Below are 25,730 nucleotides of genomic sequence, written 5' to 3' on the forward strand. Positions count from 1 at the left end.
AAAAACAACAAAAAAAATAGGGTAGCAATACTTATACCAGACACAACAGATTTTAAAACAAAGACTATAACAAGAGATAAAAAAGGACCCAGTAATCCCACCTCTGGGTGTTTATTCAAAGAAATCCAAAACACTATTTCGAGGGGACTTGTACATTCATATGTTCATTGCAGCATTGTTTACAATGGCCAAGCTGTGGAGGCAGCCTGGGTGTCCATCGATGGAAGAACGGATAAAGAGGAGGTAGTACATATATACAATGGAATATTGCTTGCCAGGGAAGGGAAAGGTTCTTGCCATTTGCAGTGGTATGAATGGACCTGGAGGGTACTGTGATGAGTGGGGTGTCAGACAGAAAAAGATAGGTGCTATGTGGTTTTGCTCATGTGTGGAATCTAAAGAACAAAATAAACAAAACAGAAACAAATTCGTAGATACAGAAAATATTTTGATGGTTGCCAGATGGGAGGGGCTTTGGGGTGTATGGGTGAAAAAAGGGAAAGGGATTCAGAAGTACAAATTGGTTGTTACACAATAGTCATCAGGATGTAGGGTACAGCATAAGGAATATAGTCAATAAGATTGTAATAACTAGGTATGGTGTAAAATGGGTCCTAGATCTACTCGGGTAACAGATGGGAGGGTGTTGGGGGGCATGGTGGAAAAGGTGAAGGAGATTAGGAAGTACAAATTGGTAGTTACAAAATAGTCATGGGGATATAAAGTAAAGTATAGGGAATACAGTCAATAATATGGTAATAACTATGTATAGTGCCAGGTGGGTACTAGACTAGTCAGAGGGATCGCTTCTTAAATTTCATAAATGTCTAACCACTATGCAGTACACCTGAAATTAATATAAAATAATATTCAATGTCAACTGTAATTGAAAAGGTGAAGGGGAATAAGAGACTCAAATTTCCAGGTATAAAACAAATAAGTCATGAAGATGTAATGTACAACAGAGGGAATATAATCAATAATACTGTGATAGCATGGTACGGTGTCAGATGGTTGCTAGTCTTATCATGGTGACCACTCTTTAGATATATAAATGTTGGATAACTATGGTATACACCTGAAACTAATAAGATATTGTATAATATGTTAGCTATATTTTTACTTAAATCTTTAAAAAAGAAAAAGAAGAAAAGAAAGAAAAGTGGAAATTTGGCCACAGACACAAACAGAGGGAAGATAATTCAAGGACACAAAGAGAAGACAGCTATCAACAAGTTAAGGAGAGAGGCCTGGAATAGATTCTTCTTTCATGACCTTTCAGAAGAAACTAATGGTACAGACACCTTGATCTCAAATTGAGAGAAAATAAATTTCTGTGTTTATTTAAACACAGAAATAAATAAAACAAAGTAAAATAGGCACAAAAAAGGATCGTATGCATTTTTTAAAAATTAAGAGGGAAAAAAGTCCATTATGCTAACCTACATATTTATCATATCTGGTGATTTTCATTTCTTCCTGAAGATCTTATTTCTCATCTGTTATTTCTGCATAGCTTGAAGAACTTTAGCACTTCTTGTAGTGCCGATCTGCTGGAAACAAATTCTTTTGAAAATTCTTTGCTACACCTTTATTCTTGAAGAGAGTCTTCACTGATTGCCAGGTTTGTTTGTTGTTGTTGGTTGTTTTCATTTCAGCGTTTTGAAGAGTTTTACTGACTTCTGGATTTAATTTTTTGTTTTAATGAGAAATCAGCTATAATTTGTATTGTTGTTGCCCTCCAGGTAATGTGTTATTTTTCTCTGGCTGCTTTCAAGATTTTCTCTTTATCTTTTTTTTCTTTTTTTTCCAGAAGTCTAACTATGATGTACATGATGTTTCTAGGTGTGATTTTCTTTATATTTATCCTATTTGGTGTTCATGAGCTTCTTAAACATGTAAATTTGTGTCACATATGTTAGACTTTTTGACATTGTCACATACTACTGTGGTGTTTAAAATTTTTTTTCTCTTTGTTCTTTAGGTAATTTCTATTGATCTAATGTTAAGTTCACTGACTCTTTTGTCAATTCAATTGGTGTTATAAACACATCCAGTAAACATTTTATTTGAATATTTTATTTTCAGATCTAAAATTTCCACTTAGTTCTCTTTGCTTCTATTACTGATTAGATTTTCTATTTCTTAACTCATTATGAATATAATTTCCATTATGTCCCTGAACATAACCATTAGCTGAATCATCTTAATATTAGTCTCCATTGATTGCTTTTTCTCTTGAGTATAGGTCACATTTCTCTATTTCTTTATATGGATGTGTATTAATTTAGTACTGTATCTGGACATTACGAATGATACACTGTGTAAAATCTAAATTATGTTATGTTTGTCCAAAGAGTACTGATTTTTAAAGCAGGCAGTGAACTTAGCTGAACTCAAACCAAACTCTGTCTTTCCAATGGTCTGTGTGTTGGCAGGGGCCAGCAGCTAAAATCTCTGCGCAGTATTTTTAGCCTTAGCTAGGCTATCTGGAGTGCCTTATGGATGTTGTTTAGGTGTCAGGTACAAGTTTAGGCAGAGTACATACACAGAATTTGAGGCTTCCTTTCTATGGCTTTCTCCTTTCTGGAATTTTCCCTTCACAATGTTTGTCCCCCAGAATTCTTTCCTTTGGTTCTTCAAGCCAGCAAAACTGAGTTTTCGTTTGTTTTAGCCAACTAGCTTGGTGCTGTCCAGTGTCAGCCCCGAAGAAAAAGCCATAAAAACTGGGAAAAACACTCAATTTGCTTCCTTCTTCCAAGTATTAACTTCTCTCAAGTTTCTGCCCATTTTTTAATGTTCTCTATTGCTTTCAAATAAATGATTTTTTACAATATGTCCAGGTTTTATCATTATTATCACTAGGAGGGTTTATTTAATAGGAGGCACTCCACCACAAGAGTGGATTCCCATTATTTGTTTGCAACTGTGGTGAATTCCATTCACATAGTAACCATACTTGGAAGAGAATGAGAGAGAATTAGAAACAATATATAATGTCAGTAATCATGTATGCAGTTGTAGGTACGTGTGTACAGAGGCCAGTGACCACTGACTCCATTGAAGAACTTTTATGTCTGAGGGCTGAAAACAGGAAATTTAGAGATGTCTCCCTAAAACTGAGGGAGGGCTATGGAACAGAGATGAGATGAGGGGATAAGTAAAAAGACAAAGTTGACATTGACCCTTGGGACAGCAAGTCTCATGTATGAGAGGAATAGTTTGAGGTGCCTCAAGGGTTTCTCCTGTGTTAGTTTGCTTAGGGCTACAAGTTGAGACACAGTTTGTCTATACACAAGCCAAATAGTAATCAAAAGCTATTTGCTACGACCATATACCTGAATCAAGTCCTTACATTGTCTCTGGACTGCAGAAGTCCATGGGTGATCAAAAAGAATAGAAAGGGGATAAAATAAAACTCTTTATTATGGGTCCAAGTTACGGTCAATTTCTCATAAAACTGGGCCTGGACAATCTGATATAGCAAATCCTAGAACTGGTGGTGAAACTCTTCACACCCCAAGTACACAGACTCACAATAAAGTATTCCTCAGTGGTTCAGACTTATCTAGATGGAAAAAATGCTAGAAGAGACATTGTAGATGAACACCTTCATTTTATAGAGAGGAAACTAAAGTCCAGATTGTTGAAACAAATCATGAAGTTCCTACACCTACTTAGGAACAAAGACAGGACCCAACTCTGGGGTTTAACTCTGAGTCTACTGTTCTGAACCTCAATGATTCACCAGGATTTTGTGAAGCTCTAGTTTCCCCCGAAAGGGTTTGTACTGAGCAATAGATGCCTCACTTTCACATGTAATGGCAAAAGAAATCAAGACTCTTATTTACAAAACAGCAGTGCTTGATAACTCATTCCAAACCATTTAACAGTTTGCCAGCTGGTGTCTGTGAAAAGCTATGCTACCGCTTCACTGGTCCATTAGCTATTTCAGTAAATGTATCATTATTTGTCATACTTTAAAAATAGACTCCAAATTCAAGTTATTGCATATTTTTGTTCCTTATTCAGGTCTAAGAACCCACTTAGCTAATGTAGGCATCATACACACCTTCCAAATAAAAGATCTGTTTTGGTAAATAACATTTCCATTGGCAGCACACCATCAGCTTCTATTTCCAAAGAAACCTTTAATTTTCTTGCTGTGTAGTTTTAAGTGAATGTGGTTTTTCCAAGCTTTCAGGGGAAAATTTCCCATTTCTTACAATAAAGACGTGCAAATCATTTGGGGATTTTAAACACATCCTTTAAATAATGTTAAAATGTTTGCAGTTCCTACTAGCATAGAAATTTCCTGAAGGCAAGGACTATGCCTTCTTTATTATTGTATCCCCATCATCAAGCATGATGTCTACAACATAGCAATCTCCTAATAAGTATTCATTGAATGACTAATGGATGGATAAATTAAGAGATCTTCCTTTCAGGTGACTCCATTATAGAAAGCATCTATAGGATAGAATTTCTCCATTTTCATGTAGCAGTTTTGGAGCTGGGCATATAGCCATACAAAGGTTCCAGACCGAATTTATCAGGATGCCTACTCCTTCCTCCCTTACCTCAACCTCAACTGCAAAATCCCCATTTTCTTGGGAAAATGTTCACATGAGATGATAATTACCAGTAGCAGAATCTACTTGAAAAATAGATCAAAAGTGTAGAATGGACTACACTTTTGTTTCTTTCTTTCCCATATCTCTATATACAAGACACACCAGAGCTCTTCAAGTAAAAAGCTTTTCACAATATCTCACTTACCATAGCAACCACAACGCCTGCGGACTTCTTGAAGACAATAGAATGTCTTCTTTTATATTCCAGAACAACGTCAGGTTTATATTCCAGGGTTTATCACAAAGCCTATTACATGGTAAGTGCTCATTAAATATTAGTCAAAATAAGATAGTGAACAAATACATCAAGTAGGTATGTCCTACTCTGACGTTTGTATACCTTACTCTCAGTTTCTAGTCAACTTTATAGAATCCCATCTACTGCAGAAAATTAGGTCTATCTGTAGCACCTTTAAATAAAAGACATTTATGACTCCTTTTTTGCATGGAGTTAAAGCTATAATTTTAGAAACAAACAAGTTTCCCATTTGTTAAAGGACAGGTTTCTTCTGATTTTGCACCTTTTTGTAAGCATCCCTTATTTTGTCAAATGAATGCATGCCACTGCCAAAACCGACAGCTATTGAAGAGCCAACATAACAGATACCTATTCCTAGAACCTTAGGAAAACACTGTGCTGAGCTCTTGCAAAACACTGTCCTAGTTCTTGAGCTTTAACTAAACAATAGAGACCCTCAATCAATAGCAATGAAGGGCCTTAGAAACTGAGAAAGATGAATTGTTTAGTGGCTTCACATAACATTGTCTGTCAGCTTCCTCAATGTAGCCAACATTGGCAACTAAAAAACAATTAAGTGACTTGGATTTGGGTGGGTATTTTGATGTCGTTTTTGTCCCTTTTTTGGTCAACATCTGACAATCATGGACACTGGTTTTATGTATCAAATTTAGGGCAGTTTCCAATGTATTGACATAAATGTAACACTAAATTTAAGTTATTACTCACATTACTCATTAAATTTATATTTTGCTATTAGTGTTCCCAAGGCCTTTCCAAGGTGTCTTTGAGAATTCTAATGTTCTGGTTCCTTTTCATTATGCTAAGCGGGAAAGTGTGCTGCATAGTGCAGAGAGAAATACATCTTTCACTTGTCCTACTTATCCCCTCCCCCTACTCTACCTTAGATCCCTCCAGGCCTTCCACAAGCCTCTGCATCGATTCTATCTAGTTTCCTGACCTCTTGAATCTCCTTACTCCAATACATCACACAGTAATTCCTCTAAAGCACAGATGAGACCAGTTGATCTCCTCCCCACTCAAAAAACAAAAAAATGTCAGTGGCTATCAAATAAAGTTCAGCTTTGCCTGACATGTAATCCTATTTATAATTTGGTTCTAATCAGTCTCCCTAACTTTGTCTCACTTACACATCTAACCCCACTGAATGTGCTTGCCAATTACACTCACACATGTTCCCCATCTCTCCCTGCCTTTAGTCATGCTGATCTCTCTGCTCTAAAGAATCTGGTCATCAATTTCCACATTGTGTAATTCTAATGCTTGCTCCAAGTTGGAAGCAATTTTCCCTCTATTTTCAATTGTGTTGGGATGACTCCTAAGCTCCTTTTTTTTCCCATATGTTGTGTTATATTCATTTCAATAAAAGTATTATCTTGCTCTCCTTCTCTTCTCCAGATTTAAAATCCTTTGAGATTAGAGGATAAGTCACAGATATTTCAATATTCCTTATAACTGCAGAGAACAGAGTCAGGCACATAACAGATATTTAACAAGAGTGAATGAATACATGCATGAATGAATGAATGAATGAAAATGATCTCTTCTATATCACACTATTTTCCCACTCCAATAATATTATAGAAACATGAGCCATTAAAGTAGTTTTCTAACCCAAAATGTGGGTTCTGAAGATAAGAGTGAGTCTATATGCAACAGTTGAGGTGTCAAAACACATTAAAAATAATAATGCAAAAATAACCAGGTGTAATCTAAGCTAAGTATTTTCTTCTGGCACCTCTTCCCATACCATTCAATTTAGAATAGTGTTCTATAATTATCATAACGGCTTAAAGGTTTTATTTTCTGCTGATTCTTAACTTGATAAAAATACATACAACTTTCAGAGATTGAAAATATCAGTATAAGGAATAAACTAATGCTTTTGTTTTAACTTATTAAATGTAATAAAAATACATCTTACTTATAAGCTGGTGATTGCCAAAAGGGAGGGGTGGAAGGATGGGGAAGAAAACATCTTACTTGACATAGTACTGTCTTATCAAGTATCCAGAACTGGCAAATATTCAATGTGTTTGAGACTCACAATTCTGACTGCACTATAAAAATTGAAGCATGTGAAATGTGGTCTTTAAGTTGGTTAGAAAGAATGAGACCATTTAAATCACTGGCATTCATTCAAGACCTTCTATCAACAATATATCTTTTGGATACTGTGCTTGATACAAAAAAGAGTCAGACATGGACCCTGACTGCAAGAAACTTGGACAAGATGGGCTCAAAGTAGCAGGCCACCAAATGCCCAGCCCTGGGATTCATGCTTCAAAAGAAGGACCTGCCAATAGGTCGGTAAGTAGCATGGCTAGTTAAGAGGACATCATGGACAGGCCCTGCCTCTACATAGAAAGGGCAGCTGTCAAGGGGCTGTGGAGGACCAACTGTCCACCAAATTCTGGTGAATTCATATCCACTTTTCTTTTGCGCATTTTAGTCCCTTTATTTATATGTCCACACTGCTAATTTCTTTAGTTAGATTTTGCATTATTTTTCATTGGATTAAATTAATAGCCTTCCAATAAATCTCCCTGTCTCATGTCTAGTTCCCTTGTAATCCAGTCTCCACATTGCAGTCTGTAGAGAACTCTTTCAAAATGATAGACATATCACCACGTAATTTTTCTGCCAAAAATCTGTAAACCATCCCCCAGTAGCCTTCAGGGTTAAGTGGAAATATTCAACTCCCACCATGATCTGACTCTGTATTTCTCCAGCTCCTTCTCAACACATTCTCAGACCTGTTATTAAGCTCCAGCCACAGCACACAGCTCTTCAAAGGACCATGCTGTCCCCTGCCTCCACGCCTATGCAGGCTCTGTCCTCAGCTAAGCAACTTTATCCTACTCAGCTGCCTGATCTGGATATTTTCTAGTTGTCCTTCAAGGCTAACTTGACTCTTCTGATCTCAAAGTCTGGGAGCTCCACTTTTCCATTCCCACTGTCATCCTAGCAGTGTCTGTCTGGCGCTTTTACTTGCCGAATTAGGCAAGGCTCAATCAGTGACCAGAATCCTCTGTTCCCAAATGCAGACTTAATGGATACTTGTTAGGTCCTTTTTCCCATGGACAAACTGTCCCTAACTGCCTGAATGCACCTAACGTATTCCCTTTTAACAACCCTCTTATTCTGCAGAAGCCAACATGCTGTTCCTGAGGTTGGTTTCCTCCTCAACTCAATGATTGTCAACAGATTCTGTTCTCGTATTGGATGGGTGGGGGTTGGGGGCCTGAGTGAGAAAGTCGAAGGGATTAAGAAGTACAAATTGGTAGTTACAAAATAGTCACAGGGATGTAAAGTACAGTATAGGAAATATAGTCAATAATATTATAAAAACCATATATAGTATCTGGTGGGCAGTAGATTTATCGGGGGGAATCACTTAATAAATTATATATGTTTAACCGTATGCTGTACACCTGAAACTAACATAAAATAATACTGAATGTCAACTATAATTGAAAAAAAAACACCAGTCATGGGGCTATAAGGTACAGCATAGGGAATATAGTCAATAATATTGTAATAACTATGTACAGTGTCAGATGGGTAATAGACTTATTGAGGTTATCTCTTTGTGAGATATATGTCTAATCACTATGTTGTTTTGTACACCTGAAACTAATATAATATTGCATGCCAACAGTAATTGAAAAATAAATTAGAAAAAAAAAAAAAAAAAAGAAATTCTGTTCTCCAACTTACCCACACACCCTCACTGCCAGCACTATTAAAGAGACCTAGGTCACTGACTCTTGCTCTCAATACTAAAGTAACTCCAGGGTGTTTTGTTTTGTTTTGTTTTGTTTTGTTTTGTTTTAGCCCTGAAAACCATGATGCATGGTGGACCTCTTACTAGAAAATTTTGCTACCCTAAAAATCTGCTAGTGGTTGAGAAATGTGGTCTTGAAGAAAAGAAGCAGGTAATGGGTGCCTTCATAGGAATGGCAGGAGCAGACCCTCTCATGGACAGAGGGAAGAACAGGTGACAAAGGATGGAAACGAACCAAGCCCTTAAATAGAGAAAATGTGGAGCATTTGGATTCACAAGATGAGATGCAGATATTTATACACACTGAGAATAAATCAAAATTTCTTACAATGACCTGTTAGGATGTATACAATGTGACCTTATGTAATACCAGTATCACTTTTCACCCTCTCATTAGCTTCAAGCACTCTGCTTGCCATTAGGCCTCAAATGTGCCAAGTTCTTTCCCCATAGAGGGCCTTTTGCACTTGCTAGTTACTCAGCTTAGAATGAGCAGGTGCTTCGTGGCTGGATCCTTCCCTTCCTTCAGGTCACAGTTCAAAATGTCTGCTTCTGTGAAAGGCTGTCATTAACCATCCCTTTTAAAGGAACCTGCATCGCACCTCATTTTTCATATCACTCCACTTTTTTTCCCTTTAGCACTTGTCACAGGCTAAAATATTTTGCTCATTTATTTCCTATCTCCTTCTCAAGACAGGAACCTTCATCTCTGTTCATTGTAGTCTGTCCAGCACTTGGTGTCTGGTACCAGTAAGAGTTCAATAGTAGCGAAATAAATGAAAAGAATGAATGAATGGGTAAATGAATGAGTCATAGAGGAAATAAAGAAGTAACATATAATAAGTTGGGTTTTTTTGTTTCTAAAAGCTTGACCGTAAGTCAGATCATTAGAACTTCTGCTTCTATCACCTTCACATAGAAACTGGGAGATCACACTGAAGCTGTTAACTCCAATTAATTTGGTTCCCAAATCTTTAGACTCCCTCAAGCATATTGGGATGGTCAAGTACAAAGGGAGTATGGTTGTTGGAAGAAGACAGGATTGTTTAAAACTCCAATGATGATTCTCAAGCAAGCTTCAGCTGGGAACATATGCCCAGTTCCACCATCTCTCAAATTCCCTGTTACTGCCCCACTGTAGTCAACCCCTTCTTCCCAACCCCCAAAGCCTGGCAACAACTAAGCCACTTTCCAGAATGGAATGAACCACCTTTAAAGTAGAACTGTGGCCCAGGCTGATGTTTCAGCTGCAATGTTATGAGAAACCTCAAGCTAGAATCACCCAGCCAAACCACTCCCCAATTCCTCCATGGAAACTGTGAGAGATAATAAATATCTATTGTTGTTTTAAGCCACTAAATTTTGAGGTAATTGTTACAGAGCGGCAGGTGCACTAGTTGCCTTTGAAAGTTGTTCACTTTTTACCCAGAGCACTTTTCCTTCCACTGGTCTTAATGACCAAGTCCCCCTACACAGGTGACTTATGTAACAGAAGGTACAGGAGTGTCACTGAATGATATAACTAAGCTGTCTACTGCTTGAGATGTGGGCCAAGTCCAAACTAAGATTAAGTGGAATGAAATCTGAGACAGGTAATCTCTATAACCTGAAAGTCCACAGCAGAAATAATTTTAAAAGTAAAAATCTCGTTTTGCTTGTTCCAGTGTTCTGCCTCTTTTGAGGTGAGGCTGCTCATTCCGTCTCACATATTCCTTTTAAGATTTGGAGTCCTTCATGTGTCCCCTGGAAATTAACCCCCATTCCTGCTAATAAAGGCAGAAGTTGTGTTATAGAGGAGTAATAAATTCCAGTGGCCTCTCTAGAAGTATGTTGTCTCTTCACAGAATTTGGCTTCTCAATCACTGGCCCTATGAACAGTGAATATGATTTCTTGGCATTTCTATACCCACTCCAGCTGAGATGGAGTCATGAATGTGGGAAAAACTCCTTTATTAAAAGTATATAATGTACTTTGGAAAGAATTTATTCCCAGAAAACTGAGAGTTGACTGTGCCCATTCTACACTTGAGTTCAAAGCAAGTTCTATACTAAAATATATAAGCTCTCAAAATCAACAGTTTCAAAACAAAGAGTTAATTATCAGATTTCTAGTTTGTCAATGATGAGTCTCTGAAAATTGTTGCACCTGCAATCAGAAATTCTGGATCTAAACATAATTTAGAAGGGGACAGTCACTTCATTTCTCTGGGCCTTAGAATCCTTCTCTATAAAAAGAAGGGGCATAATTCAATAATGTTTGATGTTCTTTTCAGCACTATCAATTTATGATGCTCAGAAACATCATGACATTTTCAAATGAGTTCTTTTGCCTGTGTCTTTAGATGGAAATTAAACCAGAATAGTCTAGTTTCCTCAGAAACAATGAAATGACTTCACATTTTTCAATCCTAAAACTTTTAAAAGAATAAATGATAAAGGTCTACAAAATGAACATTCCATTTGCTTCTAGCTATAATTTATACTGTCATTATTTCTAAAAATGAAAGTGCTTTATATTTGTGTTTTATGCTGACAAGAAGAATTTAAACTATAAAGCAAACCTCTCAAGTACTTTCAGACTATTGAATTTTATAATTCCATAATTCCTTTGTTTTCCACATTGGATTCTATACTGTTTTTCTTATTAAATTCAACTTGGAAGTAGAGACAAATATTATGTGTTTTCTGGAATGAAGAACCCTAAAGTTGAATCAGTAACCAGGTTATGCATATTAATAAATATTTAGGCCAATCCCATTTAAATTGCTTTGTTATTCTATAAGAATAATTTCTCTTTTAAAAATTTGATCTGCTACTTGAAGCAAAGGGAAGAATGCTAACACAGTTCTACAATTTCCAATGACTAAATAGTGTAACTATCAAACGACCACAGAAGGTACAAAAACAACCACAGAAGGTGCTATTAAATTATATACAATTAATAGGTAGAAAATTATGTGTAGGTTACATGACTCAAGGTCAATATACAAAAATCAACTGCATTTTCTATATATCAGTAACAAACATATACAAATGAAATTTCAAAAAAAATAACTTACACTGTGTTAAAGAACATAAAATAATTGAGGGTAAATTTAAAAATATGTTTAAAATGTTTACACTGAAAACCACAGAACATTACTAATAGAACTTAAAGAAGCATAATTAAACAGAGAGAGATACGATGTTCGTGGTTTGGAAGACTTAATATTGTGAAGAATTTAAATAAATTCTCCTCAAATTCATCTACAGATTGCATTCAATCCCATTCAATAGTCCAATAAGCTTTCTATATAGAGATTGACAAGCTAATTACAAAATTTAAATAGAAATGCAAAGGATTCAGAACAGCCAAACAATCTTTCGAAAGCAGAACAAATCTGGAAAAATTGCACTACCTGGTATCAAGACTTGTGTAATGCTTAAAAAAAAAAATCAATACAATGTAGTTCTGGCATAAAGATAGATGAAGAAATCAATGGAACACAATAGATTATATAGAAATAGACTCACATATAATCAACAGATTTTTAATAAAGTTGCCAAGACAATTCAATGAGGGAAATAACATATTTTCAACAAATGTGTTGTAACTGGGTAAATGTATGAAAAAACGAATTTCAACTGCTACCTTACATCATTACAAAAATTAATTTGAGATACATCATAGTCATAAATGTAAAACCTAAAATAATAAAACTTGTGGAGAGAATATACAAGAATGTCTTTGATTATGGGTATAAACAAAGATGTTTAGATGGGACACAAAAAACAATGATCATAAAAGAAAGAGAGATAAATTAGACTTCCATAATTTAAATGTCTGCTCACGAGATATTCTGTAAGAAAATGAAGAGCCAAGTCACAGACTAGAAGAAAAATATTCATAATGCATATATCTGACAAAGGATGTGTATTGGTAATATATGAAAACCGCCTATCTACTACTCAATAATAAAAAAAGGAGAACTACGAAATTTTGAAAAATACAGACAAAAACATGAACAGATACTTCTCAAAGAAAGATACACAAATGACCAATAAGCACATTTTTAAAAACAGCACTTGACAACGTTAGTCAACATGGAAACACAAATTAAAGCCATAATGAAATATTCTCACTCTTAATGAAATACACTCGCTAAAGCAGCTAAACTTTAAAGACTGACAAAAACAAAAGCTGGTGAGAATATAGAATTCATATACAGTAGTTTCTTCTTATCTGTGGGGGATATGTTCCGAGATCCCCAGAGAAAGACTGAAACCACAGGTAAAACCAAACCCTATATATGCTAAGTTTTTTCTATACATACATAGCTATGATAAAGTTTAATTTTTAAATTAGGCACAGTGAGAGATTAACAACAATAACCAATAATGAAATAGAACAATAATAAATACTGCAATATAAGTTATGTTAATGGCTTTGGGGCCATTACTAAGTAAAATAAGGGTTACTTGAACATAAACACTGCAATACCATGACATTCCATCGGATAACTGAGGCAGCTACTAAGTGACTGAGGGGACGGAGAGCATATACAGTGCGGAGATGCTGGACAAGGGGTGATTAATTTCCCAGGCAGGACGGAGCAGGATGGTGCGAGATTTCATCATGCTACTCAAGGCAGCACAGAATTTAAAATGCATGTATTGTTTATTTCTGGAATTTTCCATTCAAAATTTTTGCACCGCAATTGACTGTGGGTAATTGAAACCAGGGAAAGCAAAACTGCAGACAAGGGGGTACTACTGTATGTTTCTTTTGGGAATGTAAAATAACGAAACCACTTTGAAAAAAATTTTGGCAGTTTCTTATGTAGTTAAAAATACACCCAATTTATAACCCACCAATTCTCCTCCTAGGAATTTACTAAGAGAAGTAAAACACGTCAACAAAACAAACAAAAAGAATGCTCATGAAAGCTTTATTCTAAACAGCACCCCAAAAAATCAAGAGGACAATAAATAGACAAATTGTAGGATTTGGTGTAGAACACTACTCCTTAATAAAGAACAAAGGGCTACTCTGCTTTATATGCAACAAATGGATACATTTCAAAAACAACATGCTATGTAAGAGATGACAGACGCACAAAAAAAGACAGCTTCTACTTCCATTTATATGAGGTTTTAGAACAGGCAAAACTAATCTATAGTGAAGAAATAAGAAAAGTGGCTCCATAGAATGAGAGGTTAGGATTGACCGGGAATGGGCACATGAAAATTTTCTCAGGTTGGAGAAGTAATGTATCGCAAAAGGGGTTATACAGGTGTTTGCATTGTTAAAACTTACCGAACTATAACACTTAATAGCTCCTCATTTCACAGTATGTAATAAAATACACATTTAAATAAAATACACATTGTTTAAAAAGTTAGAAGAAATAAAATCATAAATAATTTTCTGTAAAAATTATTCAATCAGGATCCTTTAGGAAATGAAAACGATTACCATATTAAGAATGTAGGATTTTAGGTGATTTTTAAATTTTGCTTTCTCTGTTTATTAATTAATTCAGCAATTATAGAATACCTAGTGTGCGGCTGTCACTGTCCTAGGTGTTTTGAACACACCAGTGAACAAAACAGAGATGCCTGCTTTCAAGTTGCTAATAATCTTTGGGGGCGGGGTGTAAGGAGAAAGACAAGAAAATCAGGAAAACCATAATAAATAAGTAAATGACGTAGTGTTCAAAAAACTGAGAAATGCTGAGAAATAAAATCTGTAACACTGCCATACCATGCTCCAGCTGCTTGCCACCATTTTTTAAAAAAAATTATGGATATGCCTTTATTAACTTATTAGGATTTTTGCCTTTACTAATCGATTGATCATGCATTAGAAGCATTCCAGAAATGGGGGGGGGGTGAGAGCGAGAGCGAGAGCGAGAGCGAGAGCGAGAGAGAGAGAGAGAGAGAGAGAGAGAGCGAGAGCGAGAGAGAGAGAGAGAGAGAGAGAGAGTTTGTTTTAAAATGTGCTGGGTTATCGTAATTGCTTTATTCTTCAAGCTTTTGCACTATTTAATGCCTGAATAAGTATATATCAAGATGTCACCTGGGGTAGGTGAAAAGGTTGGTTTCAAGGACATTGTATTCAATGCTAATCACATTTCATGTGCTACTGAGTCATAGTTACATTGAGTTATCAAGCCAAAGAGCAGCCCTTTCTGTCTTCCGTATAGCTGCTCAAATGTTACAGAATTCAGACACCCAAGTCATTAAGATGTGGTTGTACATAAAATATGCTGCACTGATAATTCAAAATAGACAAGAAGAATGTGCTCTAGGAATAATTCTTCTATAATTCATAATATCTGCCACAAAACATAAATAAAGCCCTATTTTTCTCCTTCAGTGCCCTGCCTTGAAGGAGTCACTGAGCCAACTTGTTATCTGCCAGAAACAGTGAGTTGTGGGTAGGCCTTCAGCTATGCAGGGACTCTTCCAGTATTTTTTCAAAAGTCATAGACTGAGAACATAAGAAACCTCCCAACAAAAAACAATAATAGCAACAACTCAAAAGTTTTTGCAATGAGATTATTCAACGTACAAAAATATTAAAACCCATGTTGTAAAACATACACAAAAATAAAGTGGTTTAAATGTTTACTCTTATTTGTAGTTTTAATTACGCACTTTGGAAAAATCAGTCTCTCATCAAGTTCAATAGATGTACTAATGGACCTCTGATCCTAACTCTACGCTGCATCAGAGGCCTCTTCCATGATAACGTGTTTATCTGCCAGCAGCATTTCTGTTCCCTTGCCTCTCTGCCTGTACCTATATACTTCTGCTCACACAGCATGCCTTCTCACCTGCTGAAATGCTACCCACATTTCTAGTTCCAACTCAAGTCCCTTTCCTTGGTGAAGTCGTCCCCAACCAACACAATCAAAAGTGACTTGTCCCTCCTCTCACCTCACACAGCATGATCTTCTGTACCACTTACTTGGTCCAGAATTGTACCAGCTCATTTCTTGATTACAATTATTCTTCTTGGAGGCTCATAGTCCAGTTAGGGTACTAAGAATTGCAGGCTCTACATACAGAACCTATTTTAAATTCAAGTTGCATTTGCAAAATTGATTTGTAAATTTTGTTATTACAGCTATTATGAATGATGATTCCCTGGCCAGCCCATAAAAGCTTATCGAACCCATACAATGTCTGACATACAATATCAATAGCACCCTTCACCAAATTAGTCTTCTGAGAAAACCCATTTTCTCAGAAAAATGTAGTCGGTGATTTTGTTCTGCTTCTACACTGCCAACATCAAGTTGATAAAAAAAAAAAATGCTTAAATGGCTATTGGCGGTGAAATATTCTGTAAAGTCACACAGTATTGGTATATGGCTTTCTAAGAAATTCATAGGAGTAATCCTCACCCTATGGTTTCCAAGTTTCTCCTCAGTAGCTTCTGTGAAACCTCGTGTGAACTTAGTGAATGCTACATGTTTTCCATCAATCAAGACAATACTGTCAGAATGGGGTGGGGGGATCCAGGTATTGACTGGATATTTCATTAAAGGGGCTTGCTTTAAGCCTTTAAATAGAGTCAATGTGTTGCCTTATTTGAGCTGAATTCATAAAAGCACAAAAGTTAAAAATAAGATAATTCTATGTGGCATTTTTAGCGTCTTCTCTTATACTGCTCATGTACAAAAGCATTCATTAGAAAAGATACTTAAAGATAAAGCAGAAGAAGAAAAATCTGGTTCATGGATGGGTGGCTTTGATTTGAAAAACAGTCAATAAAAATATGGAAATAAACACTTTGAAACACAGGAGGTTACAAAAATTAAGCTAGTTTTGTGCTCGTTTCCTTTTTCTTCTATTCTTTTTGGATGAGCTTAGATTAAAAAGACTAATCATGCCAATTTGCAAAAACACAAGCCTTTTGCTGAAAGCCTACTTCTGGGGCAGAGATTAGCAGAGTTTCTCTTACCTCTTAGTTCCCCCATATCCAGAGTTGTCCCAAGTTGTTCTAATAAAGCAACTCTTGCCGCATTCTTTTTGTGTTTCTTGCCATCATAATGTTGCTGGGCCATCAGAGGATTATTAAACCAGGCTGCACAGAGGCCACAGTATCTGTCTGAATCTCTTCTTTGATAGGGAGAGGCGACCACAGGAGCAGCGTCTACCCTTGGAGGCTTAAGTGAGCTCAGGGGGGTTGCTGTGAAGGCAAACAACCAGAGAGAACCACAGCCAGGTTAGTACACTTGTCCTCAGTCTCTGAAAGTGGAAGAATCTCATGTTCATTCTAGAGCTCAAAAACCCAATAGTTTATTGAGAGCATCAAAATAATCTTTGCCAGCTTTCATTTTTGAAGTTGGGATATGACTGAGAATTCCTAATGTATTGAGATCAGAGTTTTCACTTTGTTATGCTTAAATCTGATAGTTCAGGAGACCATTCCTTATGAAGAAAGATATTTTTAAAGACAAACTCTTAGAGATAAAGGATGGTCTGTTAATGAAATTAAAGCCAAAACTTGAAGTAAACATTGAATAATCAGGACTTGAAAGCTTCTGAATGAATGAATGAGACATTTGTGTGCTACAAATAGAAATCACCAATAAATAAAGGATTCACCCAAATAATAGAAGCAGATCTTTTAGTGACATGGATTGACGAAATCATGCTAATTTTATTGTCAGTTATTTCTGTTTATTGTGATAGGTTATTTTCAACTTATAACTTCTAAAATTGATGTTAAAAGTACATTTTTTTAAAACAAATAAAGGGCCAAAAGACAAACATATGGAGCAAATGTTACTTCTCTAAAGAAAAAAAGGCATATATTACTATTTTGCGATTACACAGTTCCAGCTATTAATTTAACACATTCCATTGTGAGCTTATTATTTTTGGTCCAGAAAAAAAAAGAACCTACCTTGAAGTTTACTACAGAAAGTAAAAAGTAACTTTTTTATGCATTACAACACACAAGTTACTTTTATCCTCACAAAAACTATGATTGGGATTATTGTTCCATTTTCCAGGTGATGGACTTCAGAGATGTCAAATGATTTACTAAAGGTGAAATATCTAATTATGGTAAAAGTAGGATTCCAAACCAAATCCTTAATTTCCAAGGCCAATGTACATTCTGATACCCCTAAAGACTCTTCATACTTCATAATAAAAAAAGGAATTTGTTTTTCTCTAGACCTCACTCATCTTTGTATTTTATATAGGATTTAATTTCATTTGGGTAATAAGTTCTCATACAAATATTTTGGAGAAAAAAAAGATACTTAAATTTTCACACAGCCCATTAGTCATAATGCCATATAGCAGTAACTTCTACGAGGTGTGATTAAAAAATACGGTGAATATTTAAATTTAAAAATACAGTAAAAGACACATTGTCATTAACCCCCCCTCAAAATACCCCCCTTCACTCCAAACATACTTATCTCCTCATTCTTGCCACTTTCTGAAGCAGTTCTGGAAGTCCTCTTTCGTGAGTGTCTTTAGTCGTACTGCCGTGGCGGCCTCTATGTCCTAAATCATTTTACTTTGGGGAAGAGCCAGAAGTCACACCGTGCCAGATCAGGTGAATAAGGTGGATGAGGACACAAGGTGCTGTTTTTATTTGACAGAAATTGTCGTACCAGAAGTGATGTGTGACTCGAAGTAGTGTCATGATGGAGGATGAAGTAAAGACACTCATGAAAGAACTGCTTCAGAAAGTGACAAGAACAATGGGATAAGTGTGTGTGAAGCAAGGGGGAATATTTTGAGGGGGATTAATGGCAATATGTTTTTTATTGTAATAAATTTTTTTAAATGTAAACATTCACCATATTTTTTGATCACACCTCAGATTTGTTCTTTGTCACTGTGAATTGAAAAAAAAATGAAAATTAAGGTCATTCCAAGGAAAAGCTCAAATCTAGAACATCAATAACAAGTTAAGGAACCACTTAATCAACTCCCAAATCTTTCAAATAACTTTTATGTGGACTTTTATTTTTTAGATTAAATAACTGATATAATTACTTGCTAAATAATATTTTAATTCAAAAGATGCCTGTAGTGAACAATGTCCCAAGAAAGTCTTTACCTCCCTATCCAGAGATTTCATCAGATAGGGAAGTTTTAGCTAGCTTGGATGAAACTTAATAGTATTATTTTTATAGGGACTTAGAGAAATAATACGTCTCTTAAAAGCCTCATTGCCAGATATAGTCATAAATCACTATGTGAAAATAAAGCTCAAACAGGGGCTGCACCATGCTAGCAGCCTCCCGGTATCATTCTGCTGTGACTTAAAAATGCTAATAAAAAGATACAAATATGCAGTTGACCTGCATGTGAGAGGACTGCTATCCACTTTTCTGAAGGAAATTGCACCTTGCTTCCAAAGTTTCCTGCATCCTTATCAATTTCTGAGGATTTATAGCCACCTGTTGTTTTTGAGAGCAGTGGAAAAACATATCAAATGTTTGCAATCTGAATGAACGTTGACTCTTGAAACATAATTTACTTTTCTCTAAACTTGGCTCTAAAAGAAAAAAATTCAGAGTCAAATTTATCAATTGATACCTTATACATCACATTCTGGCAGGAGTGATGCACGATAGAAAATTCGTCAAAAAGGACAGCAATCTTATCTTGTGTATAAGTAGTTTGATGCTGCGTCTGTATAATAGCTTCTCCTCTTTAATAATTGTACTGTTCTTTGTACAGCTGGAAAGTTTAGTTTTTCTTATGCTTCTGTTTCCAACTCTCTTCAACAACTTCAACTCAGTTTATATTCTGTATAATGGCAAACTAAGATAGTAGCATGAGGGGAGTGGCAACAGCTTAGAATCAAAGTCAAAAATCAAGGTTGGGTTGGACTTCACCACAACGGAGCTGTGTAACCTTTGGCAGATGTCTGATGTTTCTGGTTTCCACAAGGTTAAAATTCAATGTCACCATCTCTTTAAAACTGATAGTGTGGGGATGGAATGCACTTAGCAGCTCTCTCTCTCTCTTATGGCTTTTACTGAATGCCAAATAGCGAGGTTATATAGGAGGAGAGCAGTTTCCAGGTTATATTGTTAAATCTGTGTGTGTATTTGGATCATAACAATCATATTTCTTTGGCAAAAGTGTATTATTCTAATAAAATGAATGCAAAGTAGTGTAAAGATTACCCTTTGTGGTTTAAAACGTGCTTTTAACAAAACACTTTGGTTGATGTATAGTTAATTTTTATTTTAATTTCATGCTTTATGTTTTCACTCTAATTGCAAATATATTTAGCCAAATATTGACTTCACTTCCCCAATGTAGAACTTAAAACCAGGAGTGAATTCATCAAAAGCCAGTAGTTTCCAAGCTTGGATGAACATTAGACTTACCGAGAGCTTTAAAACTCTGTATGTCCAGGTTGTTCCCAGACTAATTACATTAGAATAAAATGCTTTTAACGCCTCTCTCCCCCCACCACCTTCATCCATGTTTTTAAAGCACAGCCAATGTTGTTAACCACTGTTCTAAATACTGCCAGATTTTATTTGAAAATGACTGTAAAATTAAGTCTTCTTGGATCTTCACATAAAATAAAGTCACATATTACATCCAACAGCAATGGAGTAAAATTTTTTGTAGGCAATAACCAAAATGTCACATCTTAATCCAAGAGACAGAAAGGAATAATTATTACTTGGTATTTTCGTAAAACCCCAGTTTTCTCATTTCACCAAGATATAAAACGTTCTCCAAAATAGTAGCTGATATTATGCCTTAATATGATAAATGTTAGGTAGCAATTCTGATCCTTTTCCATATGCAGAAACTCAAATACACATTGAGCTGTTGAGATGTTGTACCACCTATCTCTGGTTGCTGCCATCACCAGCCTGGTCTACTGCTCTGTACCATCCTTCTCCACATAGCTAAACACCTGTCCCACAGGATGCTCCTTCATCCCATCTGGTCTGTGAGGCCTTGACAACCACCTTGTAACCTCAGGTGTGTGTGTGTGTGTGTGTGTGTGTGTGTGTGTGTGAAATTAGATCATAATACTAATACTTGGATACGTGATATGTTTGAGTTTGCCATCTTCTCTACTACATATCCATAATCCCTTATTTTAATTCAAAAAAATTGTTTAAATCTCTGAAATTCAAAAGTTCTTCACAATTCATTTGTTATCAACCTGACCCGTATTTACACAAGGCTATTTATAGCGTGTGTGTGTGTGTGTGTAGTGTGTCACTTAGTGTGAATGTATATACAAGGTGTGACAATTAGTTTGTGAACTTGTTGCAACAATGTTGCTAACCTTTTCTGATGTCAGAGGGATTATTCATTATGAATTTGTACCAACTGGACAAACAGTTAACCAAGTTTACTCTTTGGGAATGCTGAAAAGGCTGCATGAAAAGTTAGACGACCTGAACTTTTCACCAACAATTCATGGTTCTTGCATCATGACAAGGCACCAGCTCACACAGCACTGTCTGTGAGGGAGTTTTTAGCCAGTAAATAAATAACTATATTGGAACACCCTTCCTACTCATCTGATCTGGTCCCCAATGACTTCTTTCTTTACCCGAAGATATAGGAAATATTAAATGGAAGACATTTTGATAACATTCAGGACATCAAGGGTAATACGACGACAGCTCTAATGGCCATTTCAGAAAAAGAGTTCTTTTGCTTTGAAGGGTAGACTAGGCGCTGGTATTGGTGCATAGCTTCCCAAGGGGAGTACTTCGAAGGTGACCATAGTGATATTCAGCAATGAGGTATGTAGCACTTTTCTAGGATGAGTTTGCGAACTTAATTGTGTGACCACATACATATTACAATAGAATTATTAATATCTCTGATCATGGAGTGCTGTCTCAGATCCATCAAAACAACATGGGATATGTACCTTATTATATATCAAAAATCCTAAAATTTCTGATTTTCAAAATTCATTCAATCCTAAATATTTTGAACAAAAGATCACAGATCTGTAGCCAGTTTAGATTAACTAAAATAAACTCAGATTTTTCTAATGCTTGAGACAGTTGAAACAAGTCAATCTCCAAAACTTGATTTCTAAGAATAATCTGACACTGGAAGAATTTTCAATATCACTTTTAGTGTCTTGCATAATGTTTGTCAAGGATCCTATTACCAACAGCTATTTATAGCTGTCTTGAGTAATGTAAAATAATGTGTATCTCTGTCCTATATTTGTTTCTTCGTGGAACAATAACCACAGTTGATCTAAGGACAGAAATATTTCCAGAGTTCCTTGTGTGTGCCTCTCTCAGAACACTTTCTCACTCTGTAATGTATCACTGTGTACATCCAAACTCTTCATGATGCCAGCACCTTGCATGGTGGCAGATGCATAGTGTATATCCCATGCCTTTTGCTGAATGAATGAATGACAGAATGCTCTTTACATGAGAAGTGAATAAAGTACACTGGTAACCAGAGTTTTCTTGTTTCTTCTAAATTGTGTCATTTAGGCATGAGTAGTTAGGTGTTGTACTACTACTGATCAATGTAAATACTACCAAATAAGTGTCAAGATTAAGGGGCTGGAGAGTAAAGGCTAAATTGTGGAAGGGCAACATACCAACATGTAGATATACCCCAGTCTCCCTCTACTTTTTGGATTCAACTGGATATTTTGAATGTCAGCATTCTTTCAGACTTCTGTCTATTTGCTGGAGTGGCCTATCTGTATACATTTCAGAGATTGCAAATATGTACATTGTTCTGGACATTTTACTTTCAAACAGGAAGAAGCCATCTACTCGTATTTATCATGGCATCACACCTTTACTCCAAGCTTCTGGCCTGAAACCAAATGTCCCAGTTTGCCGTGATTGAGAGGATTCCAAGGTCATGAGTCTTTCAAGTGCTGAAATAGGAAAAGTCCTGGGCAAACTGGAATGAGTTGGTCACCCTAGCTTCTAGGGTCAGACCTGTTTTAACATCACACTGGAGAAACAGGAAATAGTGAAAAGTTTGAAAATAATTGTTCAAGAGCATGGAGTAGGAGTGCTGTCAACCAAGCAGACAGGATCCGCCAATAGACCTCAAAGCTTTGTCAGGTCACCGAGTGTGTGTCCTTAACAAGAGAAAGGGGGTAACACAATCAACAGACAATGGGATTCTCACCTGCCTGTCTTCTGGACCACGGCCCTGGGTGCCTTTCAACCCCGACACATGTGGCTTTCACTAACATATGCTTCTCTCCCACTCAGTCTCATTCTCTCTCTCTCTCTCTCTCTCTCTCTCTCTCTCTCTCTCTCTCTCTCTCTCTCTCTCTCAGCTTTAGGATAAATTATTTCATACTCACAAAAGATTTGGGGGCTTTTGAAATAATTCCAGCAATTAACTCATTTTAAAGGATGTGGTTTTTTCACCTAAGGCATTCTTATCTATAATACGAATTCTTCTGCGTTGTGTCATATTCTGCAGTTCATTCTATTATGTCTGTTCCATGTTTTTTCTTAAGTTGCCCCCAAATCCCTTTTGACTAATGGGGCAGCTTGAAGTTCAGGGGGATAAATCAATTAGTGTTGCCCCCCCCCAGTAATAAGCAGCAAAGGAAATGGCCAATACCAGATCTTCTGACTTGAATACCAGCACTATATTTCAATGTCAACTCATTTCTAATGATACCAGCACCACTAGGCCAAGGAAACACACAAATTCACTACAGAATCAGAACAAACTTCCTAAGCTTCAACACTTGTTCTCAGTGGGGATTATTTGGAAATATGCATTGTCTCTAAAACAATTTTTCTGATTTCCACACCTTATGATAAGCTGCCTCCCCCACCTCCCATTTTTTCCTACCCTAAATCATATTAACAGCAGTCGGAAGTCTTCAGCAAGTATCACTGTTTTTTTGAAAATGCTGTTGACAGTTAAATTTTACTGGGCCATTCAGTGCTGGCCTGAGGAAATAGCTGTTAGTCTACACAGCTGCCAGTGTGGACTGACAGCTCAATCTCCAAACAGTGCAGCCTCTTTTGCAGGTAAATGCTTCAACTCAATGCAAACTGTGCAAAGTCGGCGCTCAAAACGTATATTCCTTTTGTATCTCTCACAGAGGATAGTGCTGCTTGTGTCGATTGTAGATACTCCACAAACGTGATGAATAAACGAAGACAAATACTAGTGAATTTGAGTCACCATCAACTCTGGGAGTTTTCATGTTTTGATAAATAATATATGAAAGCTAAAATTTAAACCTTTGATAGTTTCATTAAACTTACTTTAAAGGATTAAAAACAAATTAGATGTTGATAAATGAGGATAGATTAAATAAACTGTGGACATCTATAGTCTGAAATACCAGGCAGCAATCAAAAACATATTTCAGAAAAAAATCAGGATATCATGTAAACTAAAATATAAGGTTTAGATGTAGGATGCAAACCAAATTATTTATTATTAAATTATATACACATACATATAAAACTATACATAAAGACTAGAAGGCTATAAATAAAAACATTAGCAATGGTTATTTCTAAGTGTGGATCCTGGGTAATTTTCTTTATACTCATGGCTATATACTCCTTGATGCAGAGGGAAAAACATTTTTATGTTACCACTCATATATAGGTCACATTTCATGCTAACTTGTTTTAGTGCAAAGTTTATAAAACACTGCTTATTGGACTTGTAGTGCCACAACCAGGTCTTAAATCAAATCTCAGAAGATTTCATTTGCAGAGTTATTATTCATTTATTGTTAATTTTGGGGAAACAGTTTGGGAGAATGCTGCCTCAGTCATAATATGATGTAAAAGACCCTATTATATCTCTTATTTCTCCAAAAGACACAGGGAAAAGCTGTTTTTCCAACAAATACCATGTTTCCCAGAAAATAAGACCTAACCAGAAAAGAAGCCCTAGTATGATTTTTCAGGATGACATACCCTGAACATAAGCCTTAATGCGTCTTTTGGAGCAAAAATTAATATAAGACCCAGTCTTATTTTGGGGGAAACATGGTAGCAGATCCAAAAATGGCTCTAATTATTTATATAAAATGAAATATCTCTTTTCCTTCTCATATGATGTGTTTGGAAGTGAATTCTGCTATCTAAGTTTGCAAGATGGAAAAGAAAAATGTGCTATTTCTTTTATGCCATGAAGGAAATTAAATAACTGTAAAATATCCCATGTTCCAAAATATATGCCATCAAACATTTCTGAGAGTAAACAACGATGAGGATGACCTAACAAAAACATCATTCCAACTCAATTTTGTATCAACACTCTAAGTATAATCAGCTCGTTAACGGGAATTGCTTCCTCACTCACGCTAAATTCATACATCATCAGTCTTCATTAATATTGTATTCATAGACCATTGATTTTCATTAATATAGAACTCCCTGTAGTTTCAGTCACTGATTAGATTCTAAATATCTTAAGTATGCCTGTTTTCTGCAGAACCCTAATCTTTGAAAATAAGCCATTAAATAGGACTGCAGAGGACATAAAAGTCCTTTTCTAACTTCCTCATGGTATTTGACAAAAGAACCCAAAGACTGTGCTGCTCTACGTTCTTCTATTCATTGAAAACAGGAGGATACAATGCAAGTTCCACAAGGAGAAGAACCTTTGTCTGTTTGGTTCACTGACATATCCCAGGTCCAGGACCAGGCCTGGCACATAGCAGGTGTTAAATAAACTCTTGTTAAATGAGGGGAGCATCTAGTTCTCCAGAAAGTTATCTATGGAAGAGAAAGAATCACGCTTTTACTTAAGGACATTCTGCTAGTATGATGTGTTAGCATCCTCTCTGTCTCTTAAAAACAGCTGCTGCCATTGTGGATATACAGGTATATCTCGTTTTATTACACTTCACTTTATTGCACTTCACAAATGTTGCATTATTTTACAAATGGAAAGCAACACCTTCCACCAGAAAAAGTTGTGACTCATTGTATTGCAATACTTCATTGTGGTTGTCTGGAACCAAACTCACAATACCTCTCAGCTTTGTCTGTAATGCTTTCATGGCATTTAGTCTTCAAACAGTATTCAGTTAGTGTGCTTTACCCCCTCTGAGTTC

General features: G+C 36.1%; 1 protein-coding gene across 3 annotated transcripts in view; it reads right to left on the reverse strand.

Moving 5' to 3' along the window:
* ZMAT4 (zinc finger matrin-type 4) overlaps nucleotides 1-25,730 on the reverse strand; it is a 328,792-nt gene that overhangs the window by 98,308 nt on the left and 204,754 nt on the right. For all 3 annotated transcript variants that reach the window (XM_088793577.1, XM_088793575.1, XM_088793576.1), the window contains one exon: nucleotides 16,632-16,859. In XM_088793577.1, the coding sequence (XP_088649703.1) occupies nucleotides 16,632-16,859 (228 nt within the window). The remainder of the gene's footprint in view (nucleotides 1-16,631; nucleotides 16,860-25,730) is intronic.

Source organism: Rhinolophus sinicus, chromosome 16, assembly GCF_057876585.1.
Source record: "Rhinolophus sinicus isolate RSI-liver-muscle chromosome 16, RSI-T2T, whole genome shotgun sequence".
NCBI lineage: Eukaryota > Metazoa > Chordata > Mammalia > Chiroptera > Rhinolophidae > Rhinolophus > Rhinolophus sinicus.